Here is a 26,848-nt window from a genome sequence, read left to right as displayed (position 1 = left end):
ACAGCTGGCAAAAATGAGTAACGCTGCAATGGACTGGCGTCCCGTCCAGCTGGGGAACACATACGCCATAGAAACCGGGCCCATGAGCCTGGCTATGCTTTAAAAGGGCGCATTTATTTTATCATAACTATTGCTTACAGCAAATGTGTTTCACTCCTGATACACTAGAGATAATTAAACAGGTTGTCTCTCGACATATATAACACTTCAAAAGCTTATAACACCAAATCGCAAGCAAATTTCCCCCCAAAACTACCTTGCTGCTGTACAAGCGAAAATAAATGGAAATAAAGTTTTCATGTACAGATGTACGATTTGCGAATTTGTATATAGGTGATTTTAAAATATTGAAAATAATAAACAGTTACAAACTTATAAAAAAGATTGTAAGCTCTATTTGTGTGCATAAAATATATTTCATAGAATCATTTATAGTTAAAAATTTAGTACTGTAAACTATTTCATTTATCTGTGGTAGATGAAAGATAATCTGATCAGTAGAAATTATATATCTTGTGAGTCTGGGATAAATTTTTCAAGGCGCAACGAGATTGCTTTTGAGCACCACCTGCTGGTAGTGGAGCGTTAGTCCTACTCCTACAAACCAGAAATTTCCAGTGCCTATTCTTGGATCTTTGAGTCCCACTTAACTCCCTGGGCCCCAGACCAACATAACGGCTGAATCCTACTCTTATGGACCCAGATGACACTACCAGAAAGGTGTTATTATCAAGAAAATTTGCTTAAGCGAATATATTTCAGATGAATTTATAAGCATACAATTTTTCACAACGGATAGTGTATACGAGACGGGCGTTTGAAAGCGATATAGAAAGAATAAGTCACATATAACTAATAGGCTCTAAGAGAGATGTAAATGCAAATGATATATATATATATATATATTAGAAGAAATGAGGTACTCAGAAAATCGGATGGTTTATATTTACAGATATTTATTTGAATATTACATTTTTTATACATCATATAACTTAAATCATGTATTAGCGCTTTCTCCCATTCTAGTGGGGTTTTCAAATCAAACTAACTTAGTTTGATTTCTGTAAATATAAACCATCCGATTTTCTGAGTACCTCATTTCTTCTAATATAAAATACCTGTACATCATCTCCAAACCTTCCATTCATTATAAGTATTACCTCCTCGTATGTAACTACTTTTGGTAGTTCTTCAAATTCAATTTCTTCCCCCAAAGGGTTCACTTCATCTACAAATAGTTCTTTCAACTTTTTATACCTTTCCTTATCAATCACCACTCCCTTTATGTGTTCCGGGTAACGTTCAGCTGGTAATTTAATCCTTATGGCACCTTTGAATTTCGTTATTTTCCGCTCTATGGCGGTACTTTTCACATATGCTACTACATACCACTTTTTCTTGTTAGTATTTACTTATTTACGTTCCAGACCTGGACTGTTTATGGTTACCAAGGGTTTCTCGCTCATAAAGGGTTTAACTTTACGGTGTATATTCAGACCCCCAAAGACTGCTGCCTAATCTCTTTAAAATGTGGAGGAGGAAAATCCTCGTTTTTAAGAGTAAAACTCTAGGTTTTACTCTTACCATTGTCCATTGATCTTTGGCCGCACTGGCACCTTGCAGTCACCAAAGCACCACGAAGGTAAACGATTGTCTCTTTTTGGCCTTGGCTATTGGTCTCCGGCTGTGGTGTCGCCATGCGGATTCCAAAAAGGTCAACAAGAATTTTCTAAAATCTCCGTCCTAGAGTTCAGGATGCTCCTAGTATTTAAGGATCCTTGTGCATTCGGCAGTGCATAACTGGCACCGTTTCATTCCGTTTATGTAGTTGCCTGGGTTCTCGAGTATTTTCCATGCGATCGTGTATGGAAGCTCTTCGTCTTGTAATCGCCAGATCTGGCTGGCCAGCAATGTCACGTATCTCCTTTCCGGGACTCTGAAAGAGGACGGACGGAAAACAAACAAACACACACACACACACATTACTTTATTGTATAAGTTCACATCAAGAACCTTGCAAACCAAATATTAAAACGAAATATATATGACTTATGAGTAAAACAGCTAATCTTAAAAATCTCTGAACGAGACCTAAATAGTAACTATAACTTCATAGTAAAATCTATTTACCAACGTTAGGTGGCAGTCCTGCGTAGGACTATGTTACTACCTTGACAAATAGATTTTACTACGAAGTATAGTTACTACTCAGATCTCTTTCAGAGATTTAAAGCTATTTCAGACACAGATTGTGTGTCGATAACCAACTGGAAAAGATGGGGTTAAAAGATAATAACATGGTCCAAAGCAAGACTGCCATCTTATGTTGGCAAATAGATTTTATATGATTTATTTTGGTGAAATATCATTTGCCTTTGGTTCTTATTTTTCTCACTCTTCTGTTAACATACCATCTGTCTAGTAGCACCGTATCACAATATAACTAGCTATCAGATGTTCAATGTAATTTTATGACAACTGTAGAACAAGGGACAGAGGAATTAGTTTCACATTATTGATCATTTTTATGAATCTATTATCTTTGGTAGCGACGGTCCACGTTGCGTGTGAATTGCCAGTTGCTAGAAACATTACATCGGATACAGTATCTTAAGAATATGCGTTCTGGCTCTCTGCGTTCGAAGTTCAAATCCCAACGTGGTCAACTTTGCTTTCATCCCTTCGTGGTCGACAAATAAAGAACCAGTCAAGATATCTTTTTCCTCGGCAGTGGTTACACTTCGAGAGAAATGGGCTTCGTCAGGTTTAGATGCGCTGCATGTCACAACCAAGGGGACCTTCAGATACGTGCTTTAGGGGTCGCTTGGGCCTCCAGTACTGCAATAACACACACAGAGACACACTGAAAGATAAAAGTGATACGCATTTTGTTTACTGTCCTAGCCGGGACACCACCTTTCACTGTATTTGGATTTTGTTTCCGTACTGCTTTTGGTAAAGTAAAGAGTTATATATACTCTTTTCTCTTTTACTTGTTTCAGTCATTTGACTGCGGCCATGCTGGAGCACCGGGACTTATTCTTTTGTAAGCCCAGTACTTATTCTATGCCGAACCGCTAAGTAACGGGGACATAAACACAGCATCGGTTGTCAAGCAATGTTAGGGGGACAAACACAGACGCACAAACACACACACGCATATATATATATATATATATATATATATATATATTATATATATATATATATATATATATATATACACATATATACGACGGGCTTCTTTCAGTTTCTGTTTACCAAATCCACTCACAAGGCTTTGGTCGGCCCAAGACTATAGTAGAAGACACTTGTCCAAGGTGCCACGCAGTGGGACTGAACCCGGAACCATGTGGTTGGTAAACAAGCTACTTACCAGACAGCCACTCCTGCGCCTATACATTTGATATTAAATGGAAACGGTTCAAATCCGATCAAAACCTAGAAATTTGTAAGTGGTAAGTTTAAAAAAAATACGTACAACTTTAAATAAATATCCATTAAATATTTATAAATTTATTGCTAAGAAATAGGAAAAGTACATCTTACGGTTGCTACTAATGTTTACTTGATAGAAACGATGAATTTATATAAAATTAGGATTGAGTATGAAATTACGACTTTTCGTTTATTATACTATTCAAACAAATATAAATCTTCTCTATTTTTTTCAAACATGTAAAAAAAAGTTAAACTTTAGAATTAATCAAAACTTTTGGAAGTCAACAAAATTATCAGTACCTTCGAATTTTAATTTTTTTATTTTTATTTTACAAATACTATTTTCGTTGAAATACCAATCCTGTTTTTCGAACACCAAGCACTCATGTGTTGACCAAAATATTGTTTATTTCAGGTAACTAATCCTTCGAACTGTAATCTTTATACAAAATTTAATTCATTAATTGTCACTTATGTATATATTTATCATGATAGGGATCACATGAATCCTGTTTCCTTTTTACATACTTATTGTAGTAAAATTTGTGTGTATATTTGCATTTTATTGCTATTTGTAGTCAAGATATAATATTGTATACCCAGATCTGGTAAACTGTATACTTCTATGTGCATGTATCCTGTAAATTCACTACATTTATAACTAAACTATATAAACACCAAAAATTCTTCAGTTTGTCTCTGTTAGTCACTTCTAGAATATCCTATATTTAACGAGGGAGCCTCTTCATTGTCGCTTGACCTTCATCGAAATAGTAAACTTCCCTCGAATCACTCACTACCATCTTTAAAACAAGGGTACTTTGAATAATGTCGTTATAGATATACTGTCTACAAATAAGATATAATTACTACAATTGGAACATCTTTGATCAAGTTTCATGCGGTGCTAATCAACAAAAGCAAGTTCTTCTATATATATAACGAGTGTGAAGACCCAACAAACTTAATCCGCTCTCCTTTTTTTCGTATTATTTATTTTATTCGAAAATAGACCCAGCCAGAAATGTCAGCTGTTACCTTTCCTGAAGAACATAGTCCTACTTGACGGATTCTTCCTTTTCCATACTTCTGTCATCTTTTATAATTGCTATCACATCTAGGATGCATTATAGGAATATTAAATGTCACCAGTATTATTTGACTAATACATTATATTATCGACTCTGGAAGGATGAAAAAAGAGAAACAAACAAATAAAAACATGGAGTTGAATCCAAAACGTAAAAGAACAAACTAAATATCAGAAAGTATTTCGTCTGACATTGTAACTATTGCGCCAAATCACTATTTTCAATTCAGGAAGACTTCTCTGAATTCAACATAGAGATCTTCGTGTTTACCATTTGTTTAGGGGTAACCTTAGCAGCAGCTAAAACCAGGAGGCAGAATGGTAGTGGTTGTCATACTCTTTCATTTGTCAAGGGCACTGGAAAATGTAAGGTAGGTGGAGTGAAATACCGATGAGTCCTGAAATTAAATTCCTAGAACTTAGTTCTCATTGAGAGCTTAAATTCTGTCCAGGTATTAATAGCCAGGGATAATTGTCTGACCACAGGATCAATCTGTCCAATCTGCAATTAGCCAGCATGGGCAAGTAGGCCTGTCATACAACCAGTATATATAAACCAGCAAAGACGTGCTTGAGGTTTCATCAAGTGGTGAATGAAAAATGGCTGAAAGAAACTGAAAGATTGATGTGTTGAGGAAGAAAATTGGCTAAGACAGTAGCAATTCTAGGGAAGAAGGAATAACTATAGTGTTTAGTGTAGGGTATAACAATATGAATGACAGAAGAAGTGGGCATGAGTGGAGGGTGTATTTTATTTAAATGCTGAGTCAAGAGGAAAAGCTGTGCCCCTACTTTTTCAGGGTTTCTGAGACTGGTGAAAGGAGGAGGAGAAAGGAATCTTCAAACTGATGACCTTGCCTGAATATTTATCACGGAATGCACTATACTAAAGCCCCAAGGACCAGTTGGTGGTGATGGATTAAGTTTATCAACCAAGTAAGCTACAGACAGACTTGGACTCAGAAGAAATGCTACAAAGCTTCCCTTCTGATGCTGTAACTGTTGTGCCAATCCACTGGTCTATGTTGGTACTTTATAACCCTCAGAATGGTGAAAGGCGATACTGGTCTTGGTGGGATTCAAACTGAGAATGCCGAAGCCAGAATAGATACTGAAATGCATATTGTCCAAGCTATTGTTGTAAGGAAGAAAGAGAAGCATCATTGTTATGTTTTATAAGTTAATTTTTGAAGCATGTTGGTAAGTAAATCTTTGTTAATCAAAAGCATAGCCTTCTTCCTGAATGCAATGTAGTGTTTCATTATATAGTATCAGCAGCGGAACCAACCCAGTATACTTGTGAAGAACAAAAACATGAGCTTCACCTCTAGTTCCTAAATGGGTCATCATCATCATCGTTTAATGTCCGTTTTCCATGCTAGCATGGGTTGGACGGTTTGACCGGGGTCTGGGAGCCAGGAGCCTGCACCAGGCTTCAGTCTGATCTGGCAGTGTTTCTACAGCTAGATACCCTTCCTAACGCTAACCACTCTGTGAGTGTAGTGGGTGCTTTTTACATGCCACCAGCACAGGTGTCAGGTGAGGCTGGCAACGGTCACGATCGGTTGGTGCTTTTTACGTGCCACCGGCACGGAAGCCAGTCAAGGTGGCGCTGGCATTGGCAACGTTCGGATGGTGCTTTACACACCACCGGTTGAATCATTTAATTTACTGCTCGAATTATAAAACTTAACCAATAAAATTTATCTTTTGCAGAAGAAGAAATGAAGTTAGACTGGGCGCCTTCTGTATACCGAAGACTTCATGGAGTATTCTGTGTTTATAAACCTGAAAATGTTACAATGCAGAGATTATTTGATACCCTGAAATTTAATATTTCAAATGGTGAGTGATGTTTCTTTTTTCATTTCTTAAATCTGAATCTGAAAAAATATTTCATCACTTCACTGAGTATATGTATACATATGGTTTGTGTTTTGGATATGTGTGTGTTTATACTTTATTATTAAAGCTGCAAAAACAAAGATATCACAAAAAACTGCTACTCAGAATTTCTTGTTCCTGTTCATCAGGCTATTGTGATTAAGATTCCATTCTCGATCACAACTGCCTGATGAATGGGAGCATGAAACTCTGAGTTGCAGTCTTTTGTGATATTTTCGTGATGTTTTTGCAGCATTAATAATAAAGCATATTACTTTACCTCCGGTATTTGAGTATTATTTTTTCCCCACCTTGTTTCACATTTATGTGCTTACTCTGGTATATATATATGTGTATATATCATCATCATCATCATCATCATCGTTTAACGTCCGCTTTCCATGCTAGCATGGGTTGGACGGTTCAACTGGGGTCTGGCAAGCCCGAAGGCTGCACCAGGCCAGTCAGATCTGGCAGTGTTTCTACAGCTGGATGCCCTTCCTAACGCCAACCACTCCGAGAGTGTAGTGGGTGATTTTATGTGCCACCGACACAGGTGCCAGACGAGGCTGGCAGATGGCCACGCTCGGATGGTGTTTTTTTATGTGCCACCGACACAGGTGCCAGACGGGGCTGGCGGACGGCCACGCTCGGATGGTGTTTGTTATGTGCCCTCAGCACGGAGGCCAGTCGTTGCGGTACTGGCTACGATCACGTTCGGATGGTTTTCTTATGTGCCACCGGCACTGGTACCACAAGGATACAAATTCCATTGATGTTCATCTATTTTGATTTGGTTCGATTTGATTTGATTTGATTTGATTTGATTCTCACTTGCCTCAACAGGTCTTCACAAGTGTCACAAGAAGGAAGGTATGCACAGGTGGACTGACTACGTCCCAGGTAGGGGCCACGGATTATGGCTTCACTAGTCTTGCCGGGTCTTCTCACGCACAGCATACTTCCATAGGTCTCGGTCTCTAGTCATTTCCATGGTGAGACCTAACGTCCGAAGGTCGTGCTTCACCACTTCGTCCCAGGTTTTCCTGGGTCTACCTCTTCCACGGGTTCCCTCAACTGCTAGGGATTGGCACTTTCTCACACACCTATCTTCATCCATTCTCGCCACATGACCATACCAGCGCAATCGTCTCTCTTGCACACAACAACTGATGCTTCTTAGGTACAACATTTCTCTCAAGGTACTAACGCTCTGTCGAGTAAGTACACTGACATTACACATCCATCGGAGCATACTGGCTTCGTTCCTCACAAGCTTACGCATGTCCTCAGCAGTCACGGCCCATGTTTCACTGCCATGTAGCATAGCTGTTCGTACACATGCATCATACAGTCTGCCTTTTACTCTGAGCGAGAGGCCTTTAGTCACCAGCAGAGGTAAGAGCTCCCTAAACTTTGCCCAGGCTATTCTTATTCTAGCAGTTACACTTTCAGCGCACCCGCCCCCACTACTGACTTGGTCACCTAGATAGCGGAAGCTATCAACTACTTCTAGTTTTTCCCCCCGGAAAGTGACGGAAGTTGTTTTCTGCAGATTTTCGGAGGTCAATGCTCCAGAGCATCTGCCACATACAAAAACTATCTTCCCAGTTAGCCTACCTTTGATATTGCTGCACCTCTTATGTGTCCATAGCTTACACTGGGTACATCTTATAGAGTTTCTACCTACACCTTTTCTACAGATCGAGCAGGGCCATCTTCCTGAGGATATTTGTGGATTTTCTAACTTTCTACTTATTAGTACTTTGGTTTTAGCTAGGTTGACTCTAAGGCCCCTCGATTCTAAACCCTCCTTCCACACCTGGAACTTCTCCTCCAGTTCTGATAGTGACTCAGCGATTAGAGCGAGGTCGTCAGCATAGAGGAGCTCCCAGGGGCAACCTGTCTTGAATTCCTCCACAATTGCCTGGAGGACTATGATAAATAGGAGGGGGCTGAGTGCTGAACCCTGGTGGACCCCAACCTCTACCTTGAATTCTTCTGTGTACATGCTGCCAACTCTAACCTTACTTACGGCATCTCTGTACATGGCTTGCACAGCCCTCACCAGCCATTCATCTATCCCTAGTTTCCTCATTGACCACCAGATGAGGGATCGGGGGACCCTATCAAAGGCTTTCTCCATGTCAACGAAAGCCAGGTACAGGGGCTTATCTTTGGCTAGGTATTTCTCCTGCAGCTGCCTTACCAGGAATATAGCATCAGTGGTGCTTTTCCCTGGGACAAACCCAAACTGCATCTCATCTAAACTAACTCTCTCTCTAATTAGTTGGGCTATGACCCTCTCCGTAACCTTCATTACCTGATCCAACAGCTTGATACCTCTGTAATTATTTGTATCCAGGGCATCACCTTTACCTTTGTAGCAGTTGACTAGTATGCTGCTACACCAGTCATTGGGTATGACTCCTTCGTGTATCACCTGGTTGACTATACGGGTGACTAGGTTATAGCCGACACTGCCAGATATTTTGAGCATCTCTGCAGTAATTCCTGATGGGCCTGGGGCTTTCCCTGTCTTCATGCTTCTAATTGCCTTAGCTACCACGGAACTATCAACTCGGATAGCTGGTCCCTCTGTTGGGTCAACATTCGGCAGACTCTCTTTATCCCATTCATTTTCTTTATTCAGCAACCTTTCATAGTGGCATCTCCAAACCTATATATATATAAATTAGATAAAAAACCACCTTTTATCAATTCAATAATGAAATATTAAATTATACCATTTAGAAAAATTACATATTATAGAAAGATTAAATATAAGATAAAACATATAATGATGATTAAGTAATGTGCAAAATAATGAATAAAATGTATATATATATTTGTGTGTCTGTGTTTGTCCCCCTAGCATTGCTTGACAACCGATGCTGGTGTGTTTATGTCTCCGTTACTTAGCGGTTCGGCAAAAAGCGACCGATAGAATAAGTACTGGGCTTACAAAAGAATAAGTCCCAGGGTCGAGTTTGCTCGATTAAAGGCGGTGCTCCAGCATGGCCGCAGTCAAATGACTGAAACAAGTAAAAGAGTAAAAGAGTATATATATATATGTTATGTGTGTATGTGAATGCATTATATATGTATTTTTCTCCACTTTTCAGCTCTAAATGAATTACCTTGTTATAAGCATGAGATGAGAACGCAAGAAATTTCTTTTGAAACTGGATCCACTTTACCAGCTACTGTAACAAAACCTGTTGGTTTGACTGATCTCACAGATCACAGACTTGGTAAGTCATCGTGTTAAATATTTGTTTATATTTTTTTTAAATTTGTGTTTAAGAGAAAAGAAAATTATCTTATAGCTGTCCTGAGTACTATAGGAGGAAATATCAAGTTAAGGTGATCTATGTCTTCAACCTGGATTTGGTTTTGGGATCTGTAACCAGTTTAGTCTACTTCGGTTGTATTGGCAATGCAATACCTCAGTCTAGTTTTGGTTGTTGTTTAATCCCAGGTCATTCCTGATTGACTACATACATGATGGAAGACAGGTATATGATATAACCATATACCTGGTTTTTTTTTACAGGTGTGTGAATCTAGACATAAGGTGACAAAATGGCATTATAGCATTGCAAAAAATACCTTGAGGTATTTGTTCTGGCCTTCTATGCTGTAAGTTCAGATCCTATACCAGGTCACCATCATTGTTTTGGGATCAATAAATAATAATAATAATATTGTATACAGTGCTCAGGTGCACCACAACTTGTCAGAAGTGCGTATAAAGTATATGCAGTAAAGTACACATAAACTAAATAGAATATTAAGGCCAGATATCATCATCGTTTAACATCTGTTTTCCATGCTGGCATGGGTTGGACAGTTTGACTGAGATCTGAAGAGCCAGCAGCTGCACCAGGATCCAATCTGATCTTGCAATGTTTCTACAGTTGGATGCCCTTCTTAATGCTAACCATTCCGAGAGTGTAGTGGGTGTTTTTTTATGTGCCACCAGCACAAAAGCCAGTCAGGCGGGCCTGGCAACAATCACGTTCGGATGGTGCTTTTTATGTGCCACTGGCATGGGAGCCAGTCTGGGGGTACTGGTATTGGCTACATTCGGTTGGTGCTTTTTACATTCCACTGGCACGGGAGCCAGTCAGCAGACCTGGCATCAACCATGTTCGGATGGTGCTTTTTATGTGCCACTGGCATGGGAGCTAGTCTGCGGCTACTGCGTTGGCCACGTTCAGTTGGTGCTTTTTACATGCCACCAACATGGGAGCCAGTCAGGTAGACCTGTTATAGGCCACATTCAGATGGTGCTTTGGCTGATTTAAATGCTAGAGGGTTTACCGTCCACAAATCACAATCATGAAGTGCAAGAGAAATGAAATGACTCAAATAGGAATCATACTTATTTTGCAAATCGTTTGCCAGGAACTTAATACTGTCCTTTCACTGCTTGTTAAGTGGCATAGATTTTAATGATCATCATCATCATCATCGTCGTTTAACGTCCGTTCTCCATGCTAGCATGGGTTGGACGGTTCGACCGGGGTTCTGGGAAGCCAGAAGGCTGCACCAGGCTCCAGTCTAATTTGGCAATGTTTCTACAGCTGGATGCCCTTCCTAACACCAATGATATATGTATAAATTTATTTTCAGTTTTGGGTCCTAGATACATCGAATCAGATATACCTTTAAAATACCTTAATGGTTTGGGAAGATATTCTTCAGGAGTAACAGGTAAATTAAAATATCTATTTTCTGATTTATTTAATTTAAAAAAATTTTTCAAATGATCCAGTGTGCTGCATAATTAATTGACTCTGCCCTTCCTATCATCAACCACTAACAGGATGGACAGGATATATTTATTGCAGCACTGACATCAGAGATCTCTCATCATCATCATTGTTTAACGTCCGCTTTCCATGCTAGCATGGGTTGGACGGTTCAACTGGGGTCTGGGAAGCCCGAAGGCTGCACCAGGCCAGTCAGATCTGGCAGTGTTTCTACAGCTGGATGCCCTTCCTAACGCCAACCACTCCAAGAGTGTAGTGGGTGATTTTATGTGCCACCGACACAGGTGCCAGACAAGGCTGGCGAACGGCCACGCTCGGATGGTGTTTTTTACGTGCCACCAGCACGGAGGCCAGGCAAGGCTGGCACGGCCACGATCGGATGGTGTTTGTTACGTGCCACCAGCACAGAGGCCAGTCAATGCGGTACTGGCTACGGCCACGTTCGGATGGTTTTCGTATGTGCCACCGGCACTGGTACCACAAAACTACAAATTCCATTAATGTTCATCGTGTTTGCTTTTGATTTTGTCCATTTTAAGACAAAATGTCTTCTCAGTTTTGTTTCAAAGATGCTGTTCTTGTTGTTATGAATTCAAAACACCCATCTTCATTGTTAATTAGTTCAAGCCGTCCACTACTTCTACATATCCTTTCAAGCATTTGAAGGAATTTATCTCACACACTATTCCTATGCCTTTCCACATAAGATGTCAACTTTCCATGTCAGTCTGCTTATGTTTGCACTAAACCCTTTTTGTATCCATAGTTCACACTGAGTACATCGTATAGAATTTCTACCTGTTCCTTGTTTGCATTCTGAGCATGACCAGTGACCGGTTCTTTCTAAAACTTTTTGTCTTTGCTAAGTTTACTTTATGGTCTTTTGATTCAAGCTTTTGCTTCCGGATCTGTCATCTTCTATCTTTCACTCGTTTCAGTCATTAGACTGTGGCCATGCTGGAGCACTGCCTTGAAGAATTTTTAGTTGAGTAGTGAATCAACCCCAGTACTTATTTTTTAAGCCTGGTACTTATTCTATCAGTCTCTTTTGCCGAACTGTTAAGTTACAGTTACATAAACACACCAAAACTGGTTGTCAAACAGTGGTGGAAGACAAACACAGACTCAAAGACACACACATCGATATATATATATATATATATTATCGCTATGGGCTCCGTGTGAGCAGTCATCTAAAAGTTTTTTGTGCATCTTGATGTTGACATAAATTCCTTGCATTTCCTGATGAGAAAGCGGCATAATATACTCCTTATTCCTTCGCAATTAGGAATATGCAGCCTTCGAAACATATGTCGAAAATAAAGGAATTTTGTTAATTTGTCGTTCAACTCCATTCTTTCATATATTTATATTTAAAAAAAAAAAAATATATATATATATATATATATATATATTTAATCAATATAGGGTGGCAAAAAAAATTTTTTAGAATTCTTTTTGCCACCAGCGGCCTAGTGGGAAAAAATTAAATAGTCATAGACCATTTTTAAGTTCAACATCAACAATCAAGGAACGGCCATAATAGGCCATTCACCCACTAGAAATAACAGCCAAAGCTTCAACCGCAAATAAAGATTAATTCCGTAAACAGGAGAAAATTTAAAAAACATTTACCCTGTAATTTCTTGTACGATGCACCGTTTCATCTGCTGTTTAATGGTAAACTAACCTGATTAAATTAAATCAAGCCAATCTTCCATAGGCCCTCAGATTCTTCAGCAAGAAATAGCCAAGTCGGAACAGATATTTTCACGAGGCATTTCAGACCCTGCCAAGGTAATATCTGACCTAAAATTTTCAAATCGTCGCACTCGCGCCAAATTTATCGGCAGCAAATAATATAAGCCGTCGATTCCATTACGGAATTAACCAGAAAATTCATAATTAATCAATATAGGGTGGCAAAAAAAATTTTTTAGAATTCTTTTTGCCACCAGCGGCCTAGTGGGAAAAAATTAAATAGTCATAGACCATTTTTAAGTTCAACATCAACAATCAAGGAACGCCATAATAGGCCATTCACCCACTAGAAATACAGCCAAAGCTTCAACCGCAATAAAGATTAATTCCGTAAACAGGAGAAAATTTAAAAAACATTTACCCTGTAATTTCTTGTACGATGCACCGTTTCATCTGCTGTTTAATGGTAAACTAACCTGATTAAATTAAATCAAGCCAATCTTCCATAGGCCCTCAGATTCTTCAGCAAGAAATAGCCAAGTCGGAACAGATATTTTCACGAGGCATTTCAGACTCCTGCCAAGGTAATATCTGACCTAAAATTTTCAAATCGTCGCACTCGCGCCAAATTTCGGCAGCAAAAATATAAGCACCGTCGATTCCATTACGGAATTAACCAGAAAATTCATAATTTAATATAGGGTGGCAAAAAAAATTTTTTAGAATTCTTTTTGCCACCAGCGGCCTAGTGGGAAAAAATTAAATAGTCATAGACCATTTTTAAGTTCAACATCAACAATCAAGGAACGGCCATAATAGGCCATTCACCCACTAGAAATAACAGCCAAAGCTTCAACCGCAAATAAAGATTAATTCCGTAAACAAGAGAAAATTTAAAAAACATTTACCCTGTAATTTCTTGTACGATGCACCGTTTCATCTGCTGTTTAATGGTAAACTAACCTGATTAAATTAAATCAAGCCAATCTTCCATAGGCCCTCAGATTCTTCAGCAAGAAATAGCCAAGTCGGAACAGATATTTTCACGAGGCATTTCAGACCCTGCCAAGGTAATATCTGACCTAAAATTTTCAAATCGTCGCCTATGGAAGATTGGCTTGATTTAATTAATCAGGTTAGTTTACCATTAAACAGCAGATGAAACGGTGCATCGTACAAGAAATTACAGGGTAAATTTTTTAAATTCTCTCCTGTTTACGGAATTAATCTTTATTTGCGGTTGAAGCTTTGGCTGTTATTTCTAGTGGGTGAATGGCCTATTATGGCCGTTCCTTGATTGTTGATATATATATATATATATATATATACACACGACAGGCTTCTTTCAGTTTCCATCTACTAAATCCACTCACAATGCTTTGGTTGGCCTGAGGTTATAGTAGAAGACATTTGTTCAAGGTCTGTAGGACTGAACTCGGAATCATGTGGTTAAGAAGCAAACTTCTTACTACATAGCCTCACCTGTGCCTGAATTTGGAATTTTTAAAAATCTACTTCACCAGATTCAGTTGTAAGAACTAGAATATTGGCACACAGGACTTAGTGTGGGTAGTCAGTCTTAAGCATCTATCTCCTGGCCTGGTGGGCAATAACAGAGTAAAGGAGACTGAGAACCAAGCCTTGCTGGATGCTAACTGCATGCGAGATTCCTCACTGAACCTCTTACTAACTTTCACTTTGCTAGCTACATTCTTTGGACATAACAAACTAGTTGTTTTTCTATGTTAACAACATATATTACAATTTAATTTTTTCCTCTTTCCAGTTATAGGAATTCAGAAAGGCATTAACACAATTAATACCTTAAAGAGCTGTCAATTTCTACGTGTAAGTATAATATATCTTATTGTACAATACAGTGTAGTATAGAATCCCCACTAAAACAACTAGACTGAAAAGCAGTTTAAAACTTTGAATAGTAAGAGTATAATTTTTCCCTTTCAATGAACACACACACACATGTTGAATTATGTTGACTGAATGAGAGAGGAGTACTCAATGCGCGTTATTGGTTTGTTGCAGCTGAATTTTTATTTCCTCAATTGAGTTTCATGCAACTGCAATCTTCACATGAGAACTTGCCTGAAGTTTACAGTATATAGAATGTATTGTGTAAGAATGAAAGAGTGAGTCTGATATGCATGCATATAAATCTTTCTTACTATAGAGAAAACCCCTTGCACTAATCTTTTATCTAAGATTATCAAATTTGACAAGTGAACTATCGGTCAGTATTTTACAGACAATTAAGTAAATTTTGAACACAGAGCGTGATCGTTGCCAGGGCCACTGACTGGCTCCCATGCCAGTAGCACTTAAAAAACACCATTTGAGTGTGATCGTTGCCAGTGTCGCCTGACTGGCTCTCGTGCCAGTGGCATGTAAAAAAGCACCATTCGAGTGTGGTCATTGCCAGTGCCACTGGACTGACTCCTGTGCAGGTGGCACATAAAAAGCACCATTTGAGCGTGGTCGATGCCAGTATCGCCTGACTGGCCCTCGTGCCGGTGGCAGATAAAACCAACCACTACACTCTCGGAGTGGGTGGCATTAGGAAGGGCATCTAGCTGTGGAAACTTTTCTAGATCAAATTGGAGCCTGGTGCAGCCTTCAGGCTTGCCAACCTTCAGTCAAACCGTCCAACCCATGCCAGCATGGAAAGTAGGCGTTAAATGACGATGATGATGATGAGTGTAGCTGTGAAAACAGGAGAAAGATTGCTAAAATGTTGCCAGCAGACAGTTATGGGACCCAAACCCATATCTCTCAGATACCAGCTGAGTACTCTGCCATTAAGCTAAATGGTTCGCTGACAACAATTACCATCATTCTTAAAGCTAAATAATAATAGCTTTTGGAATGTGATACCATTTTATAAACAAACTTTGGAAGCGTTGAATGTGTTTGGTATTTTACAGACAGGAAAGTAAATTTCGAATGTTGCATAGCTGTGAAAACAGCAAAAGGATTGGGTATTTTACCCTTATAAGATGCATAAAAAGTTGCTAGCAGATGGCTATGGGACATGAACCCATACCCCTCAGATACTGGCTGAGTAGAGTAAAACACACAAATTTTCTGCTGTTTTCACAGCTATACTGTTTTTGAAATTTACTTGTCTGTAAAATACCAAACACATTTGACGCTTCCAAAGTTTGTTTATAAAGCATTGTCAGTGTATATATATATTACATTAATGTCCACTTTTCCATACTTGTATGAGTCAGATGAAATTTGTTGAGGCTAATTCTTTTATGACCGTATGGCTTTCCTGTCATCATTCCTCACCTGTTTCCAAGCAAGATAATATTTTCTCATAGCTAGACATATTTTTGATGGATGACTAGAAATGAATAAACCTCACTTATATGATGCTGGTGTTCATTTACAACCATTACGTGATGGCTAGACAAGCATATACTCAAACACACAATGAACTTGTTTCAGTTTCTGTAGACCAAATCCACTTACAAGGCTTTGGTTAGCCTGGAGCTATAGTAGAAGACTATTGCCTTGGGCGCCACACAGTGAAACTGAATCCAAGACCACATCGTTGGCAAGCAAGATTCTTATCCTGTAGTCACACCTGTGCCATTGATCCATGTCTGTGCCATTATAAACAAGTGCCACAATTATGCAAATGTCCTTCATTTCAATTTTAATTAAATTAATAATATAACATGGAGAGACAAGTTGCTAAAAATCATCATTGTAAATCGGAAAAAAACTTTTGACTCAAGCTAGTATAAATCTTTATGTATTTTTCTTTTTATATATATTTAGGTATATCATGTCAAAGGCCAGTTTGGGAAAGTCACCGAAGACTTTTCAGCACGTGGACGCCTTCTTCAGAAAATCTCTTATTGTATGTATTAGTTTCCCTTTTATTTTTCTTATTTGTACTACACTCTCGGAGTGGTTGGCATTTAGGAAGGGCATCCAGCTGTAGAAACACTGCCAGATCTGACTGGCCTGGTGCAGCCTTCGGGCTTGCCAGACCCCAGTTGAACCGTCCAACCCATGCTAGAATGGAAAGCGGACGTTAAACGATGATGATGATGATGATGATTTGCTGTTTTTTTCACACTGAAATGATAAAAATGACCTTCAGAGGTCATTGGGTCAGAAATTAAGCTTAGTATCTGACCTAATAATACAAGGCTGATCTAGCTTTTTACTGGATTGCATGTTAACTCATGTAGAGGGTGGTTTTGCAGTTTAGCCCCAGATCAGTCCTGATAGGGCAGACATTTAATCCAAAGCATTTCAGCTATGATCATTCTGACTTTTTACCTGTTTGGAAGGAACTCCGGTACATGTCCTTTTTAAGATGATAGGGAGCATTTTGAGGGAGTTTTCACTGTTATTTGTAGCTAGCCAGGCAAAAGATATATTTTTTGTATTTTTTATGACTTAGTCAGAGGAGAAAGGAACAGCTTATACTCATTGAGACTCGCAGATATATGTTGCAAAGTAGAATTCATATCCTTCTCTTATAGTCACACGCAGTGTGTTAAAGATCTATTTCTCTCATCATCTATAACTTTATATATTTTGACAGTACATTGGTAGATAAAGCAATTAAGGGTATGAAGACAGGGAAAGCTCCCGGCCCATCAGGAATCACCGCAGAGATGCTCAAAATATCTAGCGGTGTCGGCTATAGCCTAATCACCCGTATAGTCAACCAGGTGATACATGAAGGAGTCATACCCAATGACTGGTGTAGCAGCACAATAGTAAACTACTATGAAGGTAAAGGTGATGGTTTAGATACAAATAATTACAGAGGTATCAAGTTGTTGGATCAGGTAATGAATGTCATGGAGAGGGTCATAGCCCAACTGATTAGGGACAGAGTCAGCCTAGATGAGATGCAGTTTGGGTTTGTGCCAGGGAAAAGCACCACTGATGCTATATTTCTGGTAAGACAGCTGCAAAGATAAACCTCTGTACCTGGCTTTTGTTGACATGGAGAAAGCCTTTGACAGGGACCTCTGATCCCTTTTCTGGTTGTCAATGAGGAAACTAGGGATAGATGAATGGTTAGTGAGAGCTGTGCAAGCTATGTACAGGGATGCAGTCAGTAAGGTGAGGGTTGGCAACGAGTACACTGAAGAATTCCAGGTAGGGGTAGGGATCCACCAAGGATCAGTTCCCAGCCCCACCTCTTATTCATCATAGTCCTCCAGGCAATAACAGAGGAATTCAAGGCAGGATGCCCCTGGGATCTCCTCTATGCTGAAGACCTTGCTCTAATTGCTGAGTCTCTATCAGAACTAGAGGAAAAGTTTCAGGTGTGGAAGCAAGGATTAGAATTGAAGGGCCTCAGAGTCAACCTAGCTAAAACCAAAGTCTTAGTAAGTAGGAAGGCAGACAAACCACATATCCCTTCAAGTAGATGGCCCCGCTCGATCTGTAGAAAAGGCGTAGGCAGAAACTCCGTAAGATGTACCCAGTGTAAGCTATGGATACATAAGAGGTGCAGTAATATCAAAGGAAGGGTAACTGGGAAGATAGCTTTTGTATGTGGCAAATGCTTAGGAGCAATAAGCACTGAAAATGTGCAGAGAACATCTTCTGTCACATTCCAGGGAGAAAAACTACAAGTAGTTGATAGCTTCCATTACCTAAGTGACCAAGTCAGTAGCAGGGGTGGATGCTCAGAAAGTGTAGCTGCTAGAATAAGAATAGCCTGGGCAAAGTTCAGAGAGCTCCTATCTCTGCTGATGACAAAAGGCCCGTCGCTCAGAGTACAAGGTAGACTGTATGATGCATGTTATGAACAGCCATGCTACATGGGCCGTGACTGGTGAGGACATGCGTTAGCTTGCCAGGAATGAAGCCAGTATTCTCCGCTGGATGTGTAATATCAGTGCATACAAGAGAGTGTGAGTGCCCTGGACTTAAGAAGCATCATATGTGGTGTGCAAGAGAGACGACTGCGCTTGTATGATCATGGATTGTGAATGTATGAAGACAGCTGTGTGAAAAAGTGTCACACCTTAGCAGTTGAGGGAACCTGTGGAAGAGGTAGACCCAGGAAGACCTTGGATGAGGTGGTGAAGCATGACCTTCGAACATTGGGCCTCACTGAGGCAATGACTAGTGACCGAGACCTTTGGAGATATGCTAAGCTTGAGAAGACCCGACAAGCCAAGTGAGACCATGACCCATGGCTTATGCCAGTGGTATATAACCAACACACTTATGAGTACCTTTCATTCATTGGACAGTAAACTTTGCTTGCGAAGACCTATTGAGGCAAGTGAAATCAAGATCACTGACATGGCCGATGACAGTACCGCTTGATTGGCACTTGTGCCATTGGAATGTTAAAAGCACCATCTGAGCGTGATCGTTGCCAGGACCAGATTGGCTCTTGTGCTGGTAGCACGTAAAAAGCACCATTCAAGCATGATTGTTGCCAGTGTTGCTACATTCGAGCATGGTCGTTGCCAGTGTCACCAGACTGGCTCCCGTATAGGTGGCACGTAAAAAACATCTTTTGAGTGTGGTCATTGCCAGTACCGCCTGATTGGCCCTCATGCCAGTGGAATGTAAAAGTACTAACTACACTCTCGGAGTGGTTGGCATTAGGAAGGGCATCCAGCTGTAGAAACTTTGCCAGATCAGATTGGAGCCTGGTGTAGCCTTCTGGCTTGCCAGTCCTCAGTCAAACCATCCAACCTATACCAGCATGGAAAGCGGACGTTAAATGATGACGGTGATGATGATGATATCTATATGTGTGTGTATGTATATATATATATGTAGTAGATATGTGCCCTAGTTTTGTTAAAATTTTAATTGTTCTCCTAAATAATATCATCAATAGTGCTATCATCATCATCATTTGTGTACTGTTTATATTCTCTCTGTACTGTAGTAGAGAGAGAGAGAGAGAGAAATACACATGTACATATATTTTTGTTTCAGATCATATCAAGAGGTCAATGTTGGACAAAGTTTGTGCTGCCGCTCAAGCTCAACATCAGAGGCAGATGTTTATGTAAGTTTCCTATTTGCCATCCATTTTACCATTTTAATTTTATCTCTCAAATGCTTTTTATTTTTGGCATTACTTGTGCATTTATTGTCTATATTTGTTGCACTTTCTCATTGCTACTTAGCTGTAAAGTACAAATGGAACATATTTTCCCACTGTAGAAACTGAGTGAATCCAATTAATTTGCCTTGACTATGCAACACAAATACTTTAGTTAGTTAGTTAGTTAACTTTTTGGCTCAAAAAGCAAAAAGCATGGCCATGTAGGGGGACATAGAGTTATGTACAGGGTAGTGTTCATGTAAAGAGTTCAGGCCACTTGAGGTCAAGGGAGACTTTGAACCGAGCGGTCGTCAGCATCTTCACCAACTCATCTGGCAGCTTATTCCATGGATCCGCAACCCAGACAGAGAAAGCCCCTCTCCTTCGATTGAGATGAAATCGTTGCAGATAGAGCTTTTCGGAGTGACCCCGCAGCCGACGCTCTGGAGCAGGAGTGAAGAACAGCTCTTTCGAGAGGTTACTCATTCCGCTTATGATGTTGTGAGCAAGAATGAGATCACCACGGCGTCAACGTTTTTCTAGAGAATAAAGGTCGAGCGTCTTCAGCCTTTCTTCATAAGACATATTCTTGAGACCAAGAACCATGCGGGTAGCCAGCTTCTGGACTCTTTCGAGATGATGTATGTCTTTGAGGAGATAAGGAGAAGAGGCTTGAATCCCGTACTCCAATATAAGTTTCACCATTGTGTATAATAGATTTTGAAGTCATGTCTTAAAATCATCTAAAACCCGAAACTGGTATTTTTCCATTGTTTTTGAGAGAATGTCTGGAGAGAGGAGTAGCAGAAATGATAGATTCCCAAATTAAATTCCCTGTACTTATGTCACCTGATACAGTATATTATAGTTAAAAATACTGTATTTTCTGGCATGCAAACTGAATTTTTCTAACCAAAACTTACAAAAAAGATAGACATGAAGATGACATTGGAGGACCAAAATTTCCTTTACTCGATGTGAGTTGCCATGCAACCATCTGTAAAAACCATGCCAAAACTAACCTCAGCTGTACTGGTGCCATGTAAAAAGCACTCAGTCCACTCTGTGGGGTGGTTGGTGTTTGGAAGGGCATCCAGCCATAAAAACCATGCCAAAACAGACACAGAAACTTGGTGTGGTCTTCTTCCTGACTGGCTCCTGTGAAACTGTCCAACCCATGCCAGCATGGAAGGTGGATGTTAAACGATGATGATGATGATGATGATGATCCCATTTCAAGAACATGTTCCCCCCCCCCATAGTAATTCCCTTGTCCCCTATCATCAATCTGATCCCTCATCTACCCCTGGGCTTGTAGTCCTACTACAAATGCATGATGATTTCAATAATGCAGCTGGTATGACAAAAAATAAGCATCCAGTTCATGCTGTAAAATGGTTGGTTTTAGGAAGGGCATCCAGCTGTATAAACCATGCTAAAGCAAACATTGGAGTGCAATACAGTCCTTGGAACCATTAGTTCCTGTCAAACAGTCCAACCCATGCCAGCATGGAATACGGACATTAAATGATAAGGATGATGGTGAAAAGCATCAATATTTGGAAAGATAGTGACAATGTTTGAATATTTACGTTATATTGACTTGTGTACTGGAAAACACAGTAAAGTTAGATTAAAACTTTCTAGCCTTTGGTTGTTTTAATTTTTCATTTGTATTTTTTTTTTTTTTGTGTGACATCTTTTCCTTTGAGGATCTAACAGATATTTCTTATACGCAAGATCAACTTGTCTGAGCCACAATTGTGTCTAACTGTTGTTGTTAATCAGTTTTCTTTAGTCATCAGTTTGGAACCCCTATCTTGCTCAGAACATTGACCTCCTGGAATCTGTTCAGAGACGTGCAACCAAACGCATACCCTCCATCAGACACCTACCATATTCTGAGCGCCTTGTTTCCCTGGGCATGGATTCACTAAAGCTCTGGCGTCTGGCGACGGACTTGGTAAACGCCCACAAAGTTATCAACCATCTCACCAATAACAACACTGAACACCTTTTTGATCTCCATGTGTCTAACACACGTGGACATGCCTATGAAGTCAGAAAACAACACATGACTTTCGGAAACATTTCTTCACGCTCAGAGTTGCTGAAGCATGGAATAAACTGCCTGCGTCAGTTGTTGACTGCCATGACACTGCATCCTTTAAGGCCCTCATGCTTTCCGAAATCCGTCGAAACTACACCTGATTATATGTGCACTTTAGATGAGTTGTAGTGCACCTGAGCACTGTACACAATGTTTATTATTATTATTATTGTGTGTCAATCCTAACTATAAAGACCTGTAATCAAAGGCATTCCGGCTGTGACCAGCCATTTTTTTTTTTTTTAAAGATAGTAGGATTGAAATTGAAAGAAATTTGACTTATTCTTTATAGGCTGAGTAATTATATAGAAGCACTCTCATTGATTTTAATTGCCACTAAACAGATATTATTAGTTTAACACCTATTTTTCCATGAAACTTAATTTATTTATTTTAAGAGGTTGGCTGAGAACATGCTTTCAATATAAAATGATAGTTTTTTTTTTTTTTGTTATTGATCTCTGTTCAGGTGGGTCAGGATTAGTTAAATGAAAGTTGTCATTTCAAGCCATACTCAAATATGAAATAGAAAGCCAAGTGAAACAGTTATATTATTTAATCAAACCTGTTATCTTTCTTACTAATTCCAGATATGCAAAAGTAGATTTACAGAGTCAAGAAGCTTATGAGATAGCATCTAAAGGATTAGTGCGGCCAGCACAAGAATATACTCCTACAATTCTTTATGGAATCAAGTGTATTGATTTCCAACCTCCAGATTTCACTTTAGGTAAGTCATATATTCCATACACACACACACAAACTTTCTCTCTCTTTCTCTTTCTCTCTCTCTCTCTCTCTGTCAAAATCCACTTCCCTCAATACTACTTTTCCCTCACTTGAATGGTTTTGCCTTGTGAGTAACTAGGTGTTCTTGCTGGTATTGGTGCTAGCTGAAAAGCACCCACCATGCTCTGTGAAGTGGTTGGCATCCAACTGTAGAAACCATGCTAAAGTAGACTGTGGAGCTCAGTGCAGTCTTTTGCCTTGCCAGCTCCTCTTAAGCATGTCCTACCTACCATGCCAGCATAAATGATAATGATGATGATGACTCAGATATTCAAGCATTCAACAAATCATCTACTTTTATGATAAACTAGCAGTATCGCCCGGCGTTGCTCGGGTTTGTAAGGGAAATAACTATATAAGCATTTTTAGAGAGTTATAGCCAAAAAATGGCAAAAAAATGCATTAAAAATGAAAAAAAAAAAAATGATGGTAAATTTTTTTAAAAAAGGTTGACTCATCGTAGACATTTTTAGAGAGTTACTTCCCTTATATAATAGCAAAAAAAATGCATTAAAATGGAAAAAAATTATGGTAAATTTTTTTTTAAATCGTAGACTCATCGTAGACGCGCGCTAATACCCAGAAGGGCTCAATATGAATCACGACTATAAGATACCTGGTTTTGGTTAAACTGCACCACAAAATGTGGGAGTAGTTAGGAATCTAAAGTGTAGGAGACAGACACACAACTTCTCTTTTATATATAAAGATTACACTATCTCTTTGTAAAGATTTAAACTCGTACGCTTCACTATTTAGAGTTCTCTTTGCAAAGAATATAGTCCAACACCAGGATTTTAGCTATCAATTCTTCAAGCAGTTGCAACTGTTGATTCCACGCATTAATGGTGAATGCCATTACCAACTGGGTTTTAAAGGTAATTCATAAGAATTTCATCTTTATATATAAATATAGCTAGGGCAAAGCAAGTCAGCTTAGCACATCCTGTTCCTCTACAACCTATTCCTGCAGGAGTTGAACTCAGATTTGTAAGCTAATGAAACACTCAGTAATTTAACAGTATTAATGCAGCAGAGAGCTGGCAGAAACGTTAGCACGTCGGGCGAAATTCTTAGCGGTATTTCATCTGCCGTTATGTTGTGAGTTCAAATTCCGCCGAGGTCGACTTTACCTTTCATCCTTTTGGGGTCGATAAATTAAGTACCAGTTACACACTAGGGTCGATGTAATCGACTTAATACCTGTGTCTGTCCTTGTTTGTCCCTTCTATGTTTAGCCCCTTGTGGATAATAAAGAAATAAGTATTAATGCGGCTGACAAGATATGTTGTTTTAACTCTGTGGTATTTATTTATAACTAGTTGGACATTCGAAAGTTTGTCTTGGCCTTTGGTATATTATAACCATGATTCTCCCCTTTCCTTTCTGGCATATCATATGCAAGACTGAGTTCGACTGAATATTTATTCCTTTTTAAGACCATAGAGTGAAATTTGAGGGAATTTCACTGCTATTTCTAGTAGATCATGCAACTGCATACTTATTTCTTCATAGACTTGAGAGGCTTCCAACAAAATTGACCCCAGTGCTCAGTGGTACCTATTTCAATTTCATCAACTAATCTTGGCAGGATTTGAACTCAGAAGTGCTGCTTAGCATTTTGTCTGACATACTAACAGTTCTGCCAACTAGTTGTCTCAGTTTCCAACAATCATCATCATCATCATCGTTTAATGTCCGCTTTCCATGCTAGCATGGGTTGGATGATTTGACTGAGGACTGGCGAACCAGATGGCTGCACCAGGCTCCAATCTGATCTGGCAGAGTTTCTACAGCTGGATGCCCTTCCTAACGCCAACCACCCCGAGAGTGTAGTGGGTGCTTTTAACGTGCCAGTCTCACGGTACTGGCAACAGCCACGCTCGAAAATGGTGTTTTTTACATGCCACCTGCACAGGAGTCAGTCCAGCAGCACTGGCAATGACCTTGCTCGAATGTTTTGTTCACGTGCCACGGGCACAAGTGCCAGTGAGGCAACGCTGACAATGATCACGTTCAAATGGTGCTCTTTACATGCCAGACAGCTGCTCTGGCAGTGATCCCGCTTGGATGGAGCTGTTAACGCTCCACTGGCATGGGTGCCAGTCATTGAATTTGGTTCAATTTCGATTTCACTTGCTCCAACAACAACAATTATTTTTCTTTCAATCAAAAGAATTCTTTAACCAGCTTTTGATGTTTCTATTTCAGAAATTCACACCCTACAGGAAAAAACAACGTATCTGATGTCACTAATACATAATATTGGCTTACAGTTGAAATCTGGTGCCATATGCACCCAAATACGTTGCATTCGCAATGGTCATTTTACCTTAGAACATGCTCTGCTTCGGAAATTTTGGACTGTTCCTGACATACTAGAAAACATTAGTATTTGTCGAAAATTAACGACACCTGACAAGTTGATTACTCCTTCATTACTTGTTGATCCGACTACAGAAGAAAACAACAATTCTTACCTGCCAGAACCTGATGCGGTAAAAACTTAAAGAGAAATAATAAATTTGTATATATATATTTATAACATTTTTCAATCTGTGTTATATTTTTTTCATCAGTCATTGAATTGCGGCCATACTGTGGCACTGCTTTGAAGGGTTTTAGTTGAATAAATCACCCCTAGTACTTATTTTTTTAAAGTTTACTATTTATTCCAGCAGTCTCTTTTGCAGAACGGCTATCTTATGGGGATGTAAACAAACCAACACAGGTTGTCAAGTGTGTGTGTGTGGGGGGTTCCAGACACATGCACACCCCTTTTTTTTCTGTCATCTGACTGCCACCATGCTGGAGCACCGCTTTGAAGGGTTTTAATTAAACAAAATGACCCCGGGACTTCTTTTTTAAGCCTAGTACTTTTTCTGTCAGTTCTTTTTCGCCTAACCACTAAGTTGTGGGGATGTAAACACACTAGCACCAGTTGTCAACAGTGATGAGGGGACAAACACAAGATGTACTTGTTATGGAGATGTACTTGCATAGCAAGTAACCTGATCTGAGATTGTGTGCTGGAATGCAAACAATTGCAGCGTGGATGATATTTATTAGCCATTTAAGAAACACACAAAAACTGTCAGATTCACTTTAACATTTAAATTTAATTTGGCAAAATATTTTCGTCACTTTGAGACTATGCCGCAGTATGGAATTTTGTCAGTGAACAGGTCGCGGTCTCAAAGCGCCGAAAATATTTTGGCAAATTAAATTTAAATGTTTAAGTGAATCTGACAGTTTTTGTGTGTTTCTTAAATGCCTTATAAACACCTCCCACGCTGCAATTGTTTCCCTATATATATATATATAAAATTAAATAAGGGTAAAAATTGATATTAATCAATTAAAACCAGTGGCCTAGCATATTTTTTTTAAAAATTGTTTTACATACAAAATTTAGAGGACTATGCTAATGATCTTGCAGATGTTTGCATGTCCATATACATAAATATTAACAAGTGAAACTAAGTAGTACATAGGTAATCGTTTTTTATTTCGTATATTTTCATTTGTCTTGCTTACTTTTACGCTTTGGAGTTTTTTCTTGAGAACACATTCTTCGTGGAAAATGGCAATTTGACGGCTACATCTAGCGTATAGGCTGTCCACTTTTAGTGGTCAGTCCTCTAAATTTTGTATATATGATCACGTGACCGACCAGTCCATCAGATGTAGTTACACATCGCTGGTCACAATGCGTTCGCATTGTTTTAGCCTTCGAACGACGCCACCCCGCTGGCTAAGCGAGCAGACCAACAGAAGAAGGAGTGGGAGAAAGAGTGGTGAAAGAGTACAGCTGGGATCACCACCCCCTGCCGGAGCCTCGTGGAACTTTTAGGTGTTTTCGCTCAATAAACACTCACAACGCCCGGTCTGGGAATCGAAACCGCGATCCTGCGACCGCGAGTCTGCTGCCCTAACCACTGGGCCATTGCGCCTCCAAATTTTGTGTGTGTGTCTATATATGT

General features: G+C 39.4%; 1 protein-coding gene across 3 annotated transcripts; it reads left to right on the top strand.

Moving 5' to 3' along the window:
• Positions 1–3,708: 3,708 nt before the first annotated feature.
• On the top strand, positions 3,709–25,420 carry LOC115217182 (mitochondrial mRNA pseudouridine synthase Trub2). 3 transcript variants are annotated; one of them, XM_029786815.2, is made up of 9 exons: positions 3,709–3,856; positions 6,248–6,376; positions 9,541–9,669; positions 11,054–11,134; positions 14,681–14,742; positions 16,699–16,780; positions 19,855–19,927; positions 22,667–22,806; positions 25,077–25,420. In XM_029786815.2, exons 2-9 carry the CDS (start codon positions 6,256–6,258, stop codon positions 25,373–25,375), a joined length of 987 nt encoding a protein of 328 aa, XP_029642675.1. In that variant the 5' UTR covers positions 3,709–3,856; positions 6,248–6,255; the 3' UTR covers positions 25,376–25,420. The 3 variants fall into 3 exon arrangements, with proteins under 3 accessions (XP_029642675.1, XP_036354530.1, XP_036354544.1); XM_036498637.1 differs by having other exon boundaries at positions 3,856–3,986; XM_036498651.1 differs by lacking the exons at positions 3,709–3,856; positions 11,054–11,134 and having other exon boundaries at positions 6,202–6,376.
• Positions 25,421–26,848: the final 1,428 nt, after the last annotated feature.

This window comes from Octopus sinensis, linkage group LG1, assembly GCF_006345805.1.
Source record: "Octopus sinensis linkage group LG1, ASM634580v1, whole genome shotgun sequence".
In the NCBI taxonomy this organism is placed as follows: Eukaryota; Metazoa; Mollusca; class Cephalopoda; order Octopoda; family Octopodidae; genus Octopus; species Octopus sinensis.
This window is presented reverse-complemented; position numbering and strand designations above follow the sequence as displayed.

What these genes read in the sequence shown, in the direction of transcription:
- LOC115217182 (XM_029786815.2), top strand. Translation starts at nt 6,256, where the DNA reads ATGAAGTTAGACTGGGCGCCTTCTGTATACCGAAGACTTCATGGAGTA. An exon ending in CATCAGAGGCAGATGTTTAT is followed by an intron (nt 19,928 to 22,666) that starts GTAAGTTTCCTA and finishes TACTAATTCCAG; the next exon opens with ATATGCAAAAGTAGATTTAC. An exon ending in ACCTCCAGATTTCACTTTAG is followed by an intron (nt 22,807 to 25,076) that starts GTAAGTCATATA and finishes TTTCTATTTCAG; the next exon opens with AAATTCACACCCTACAGGAA.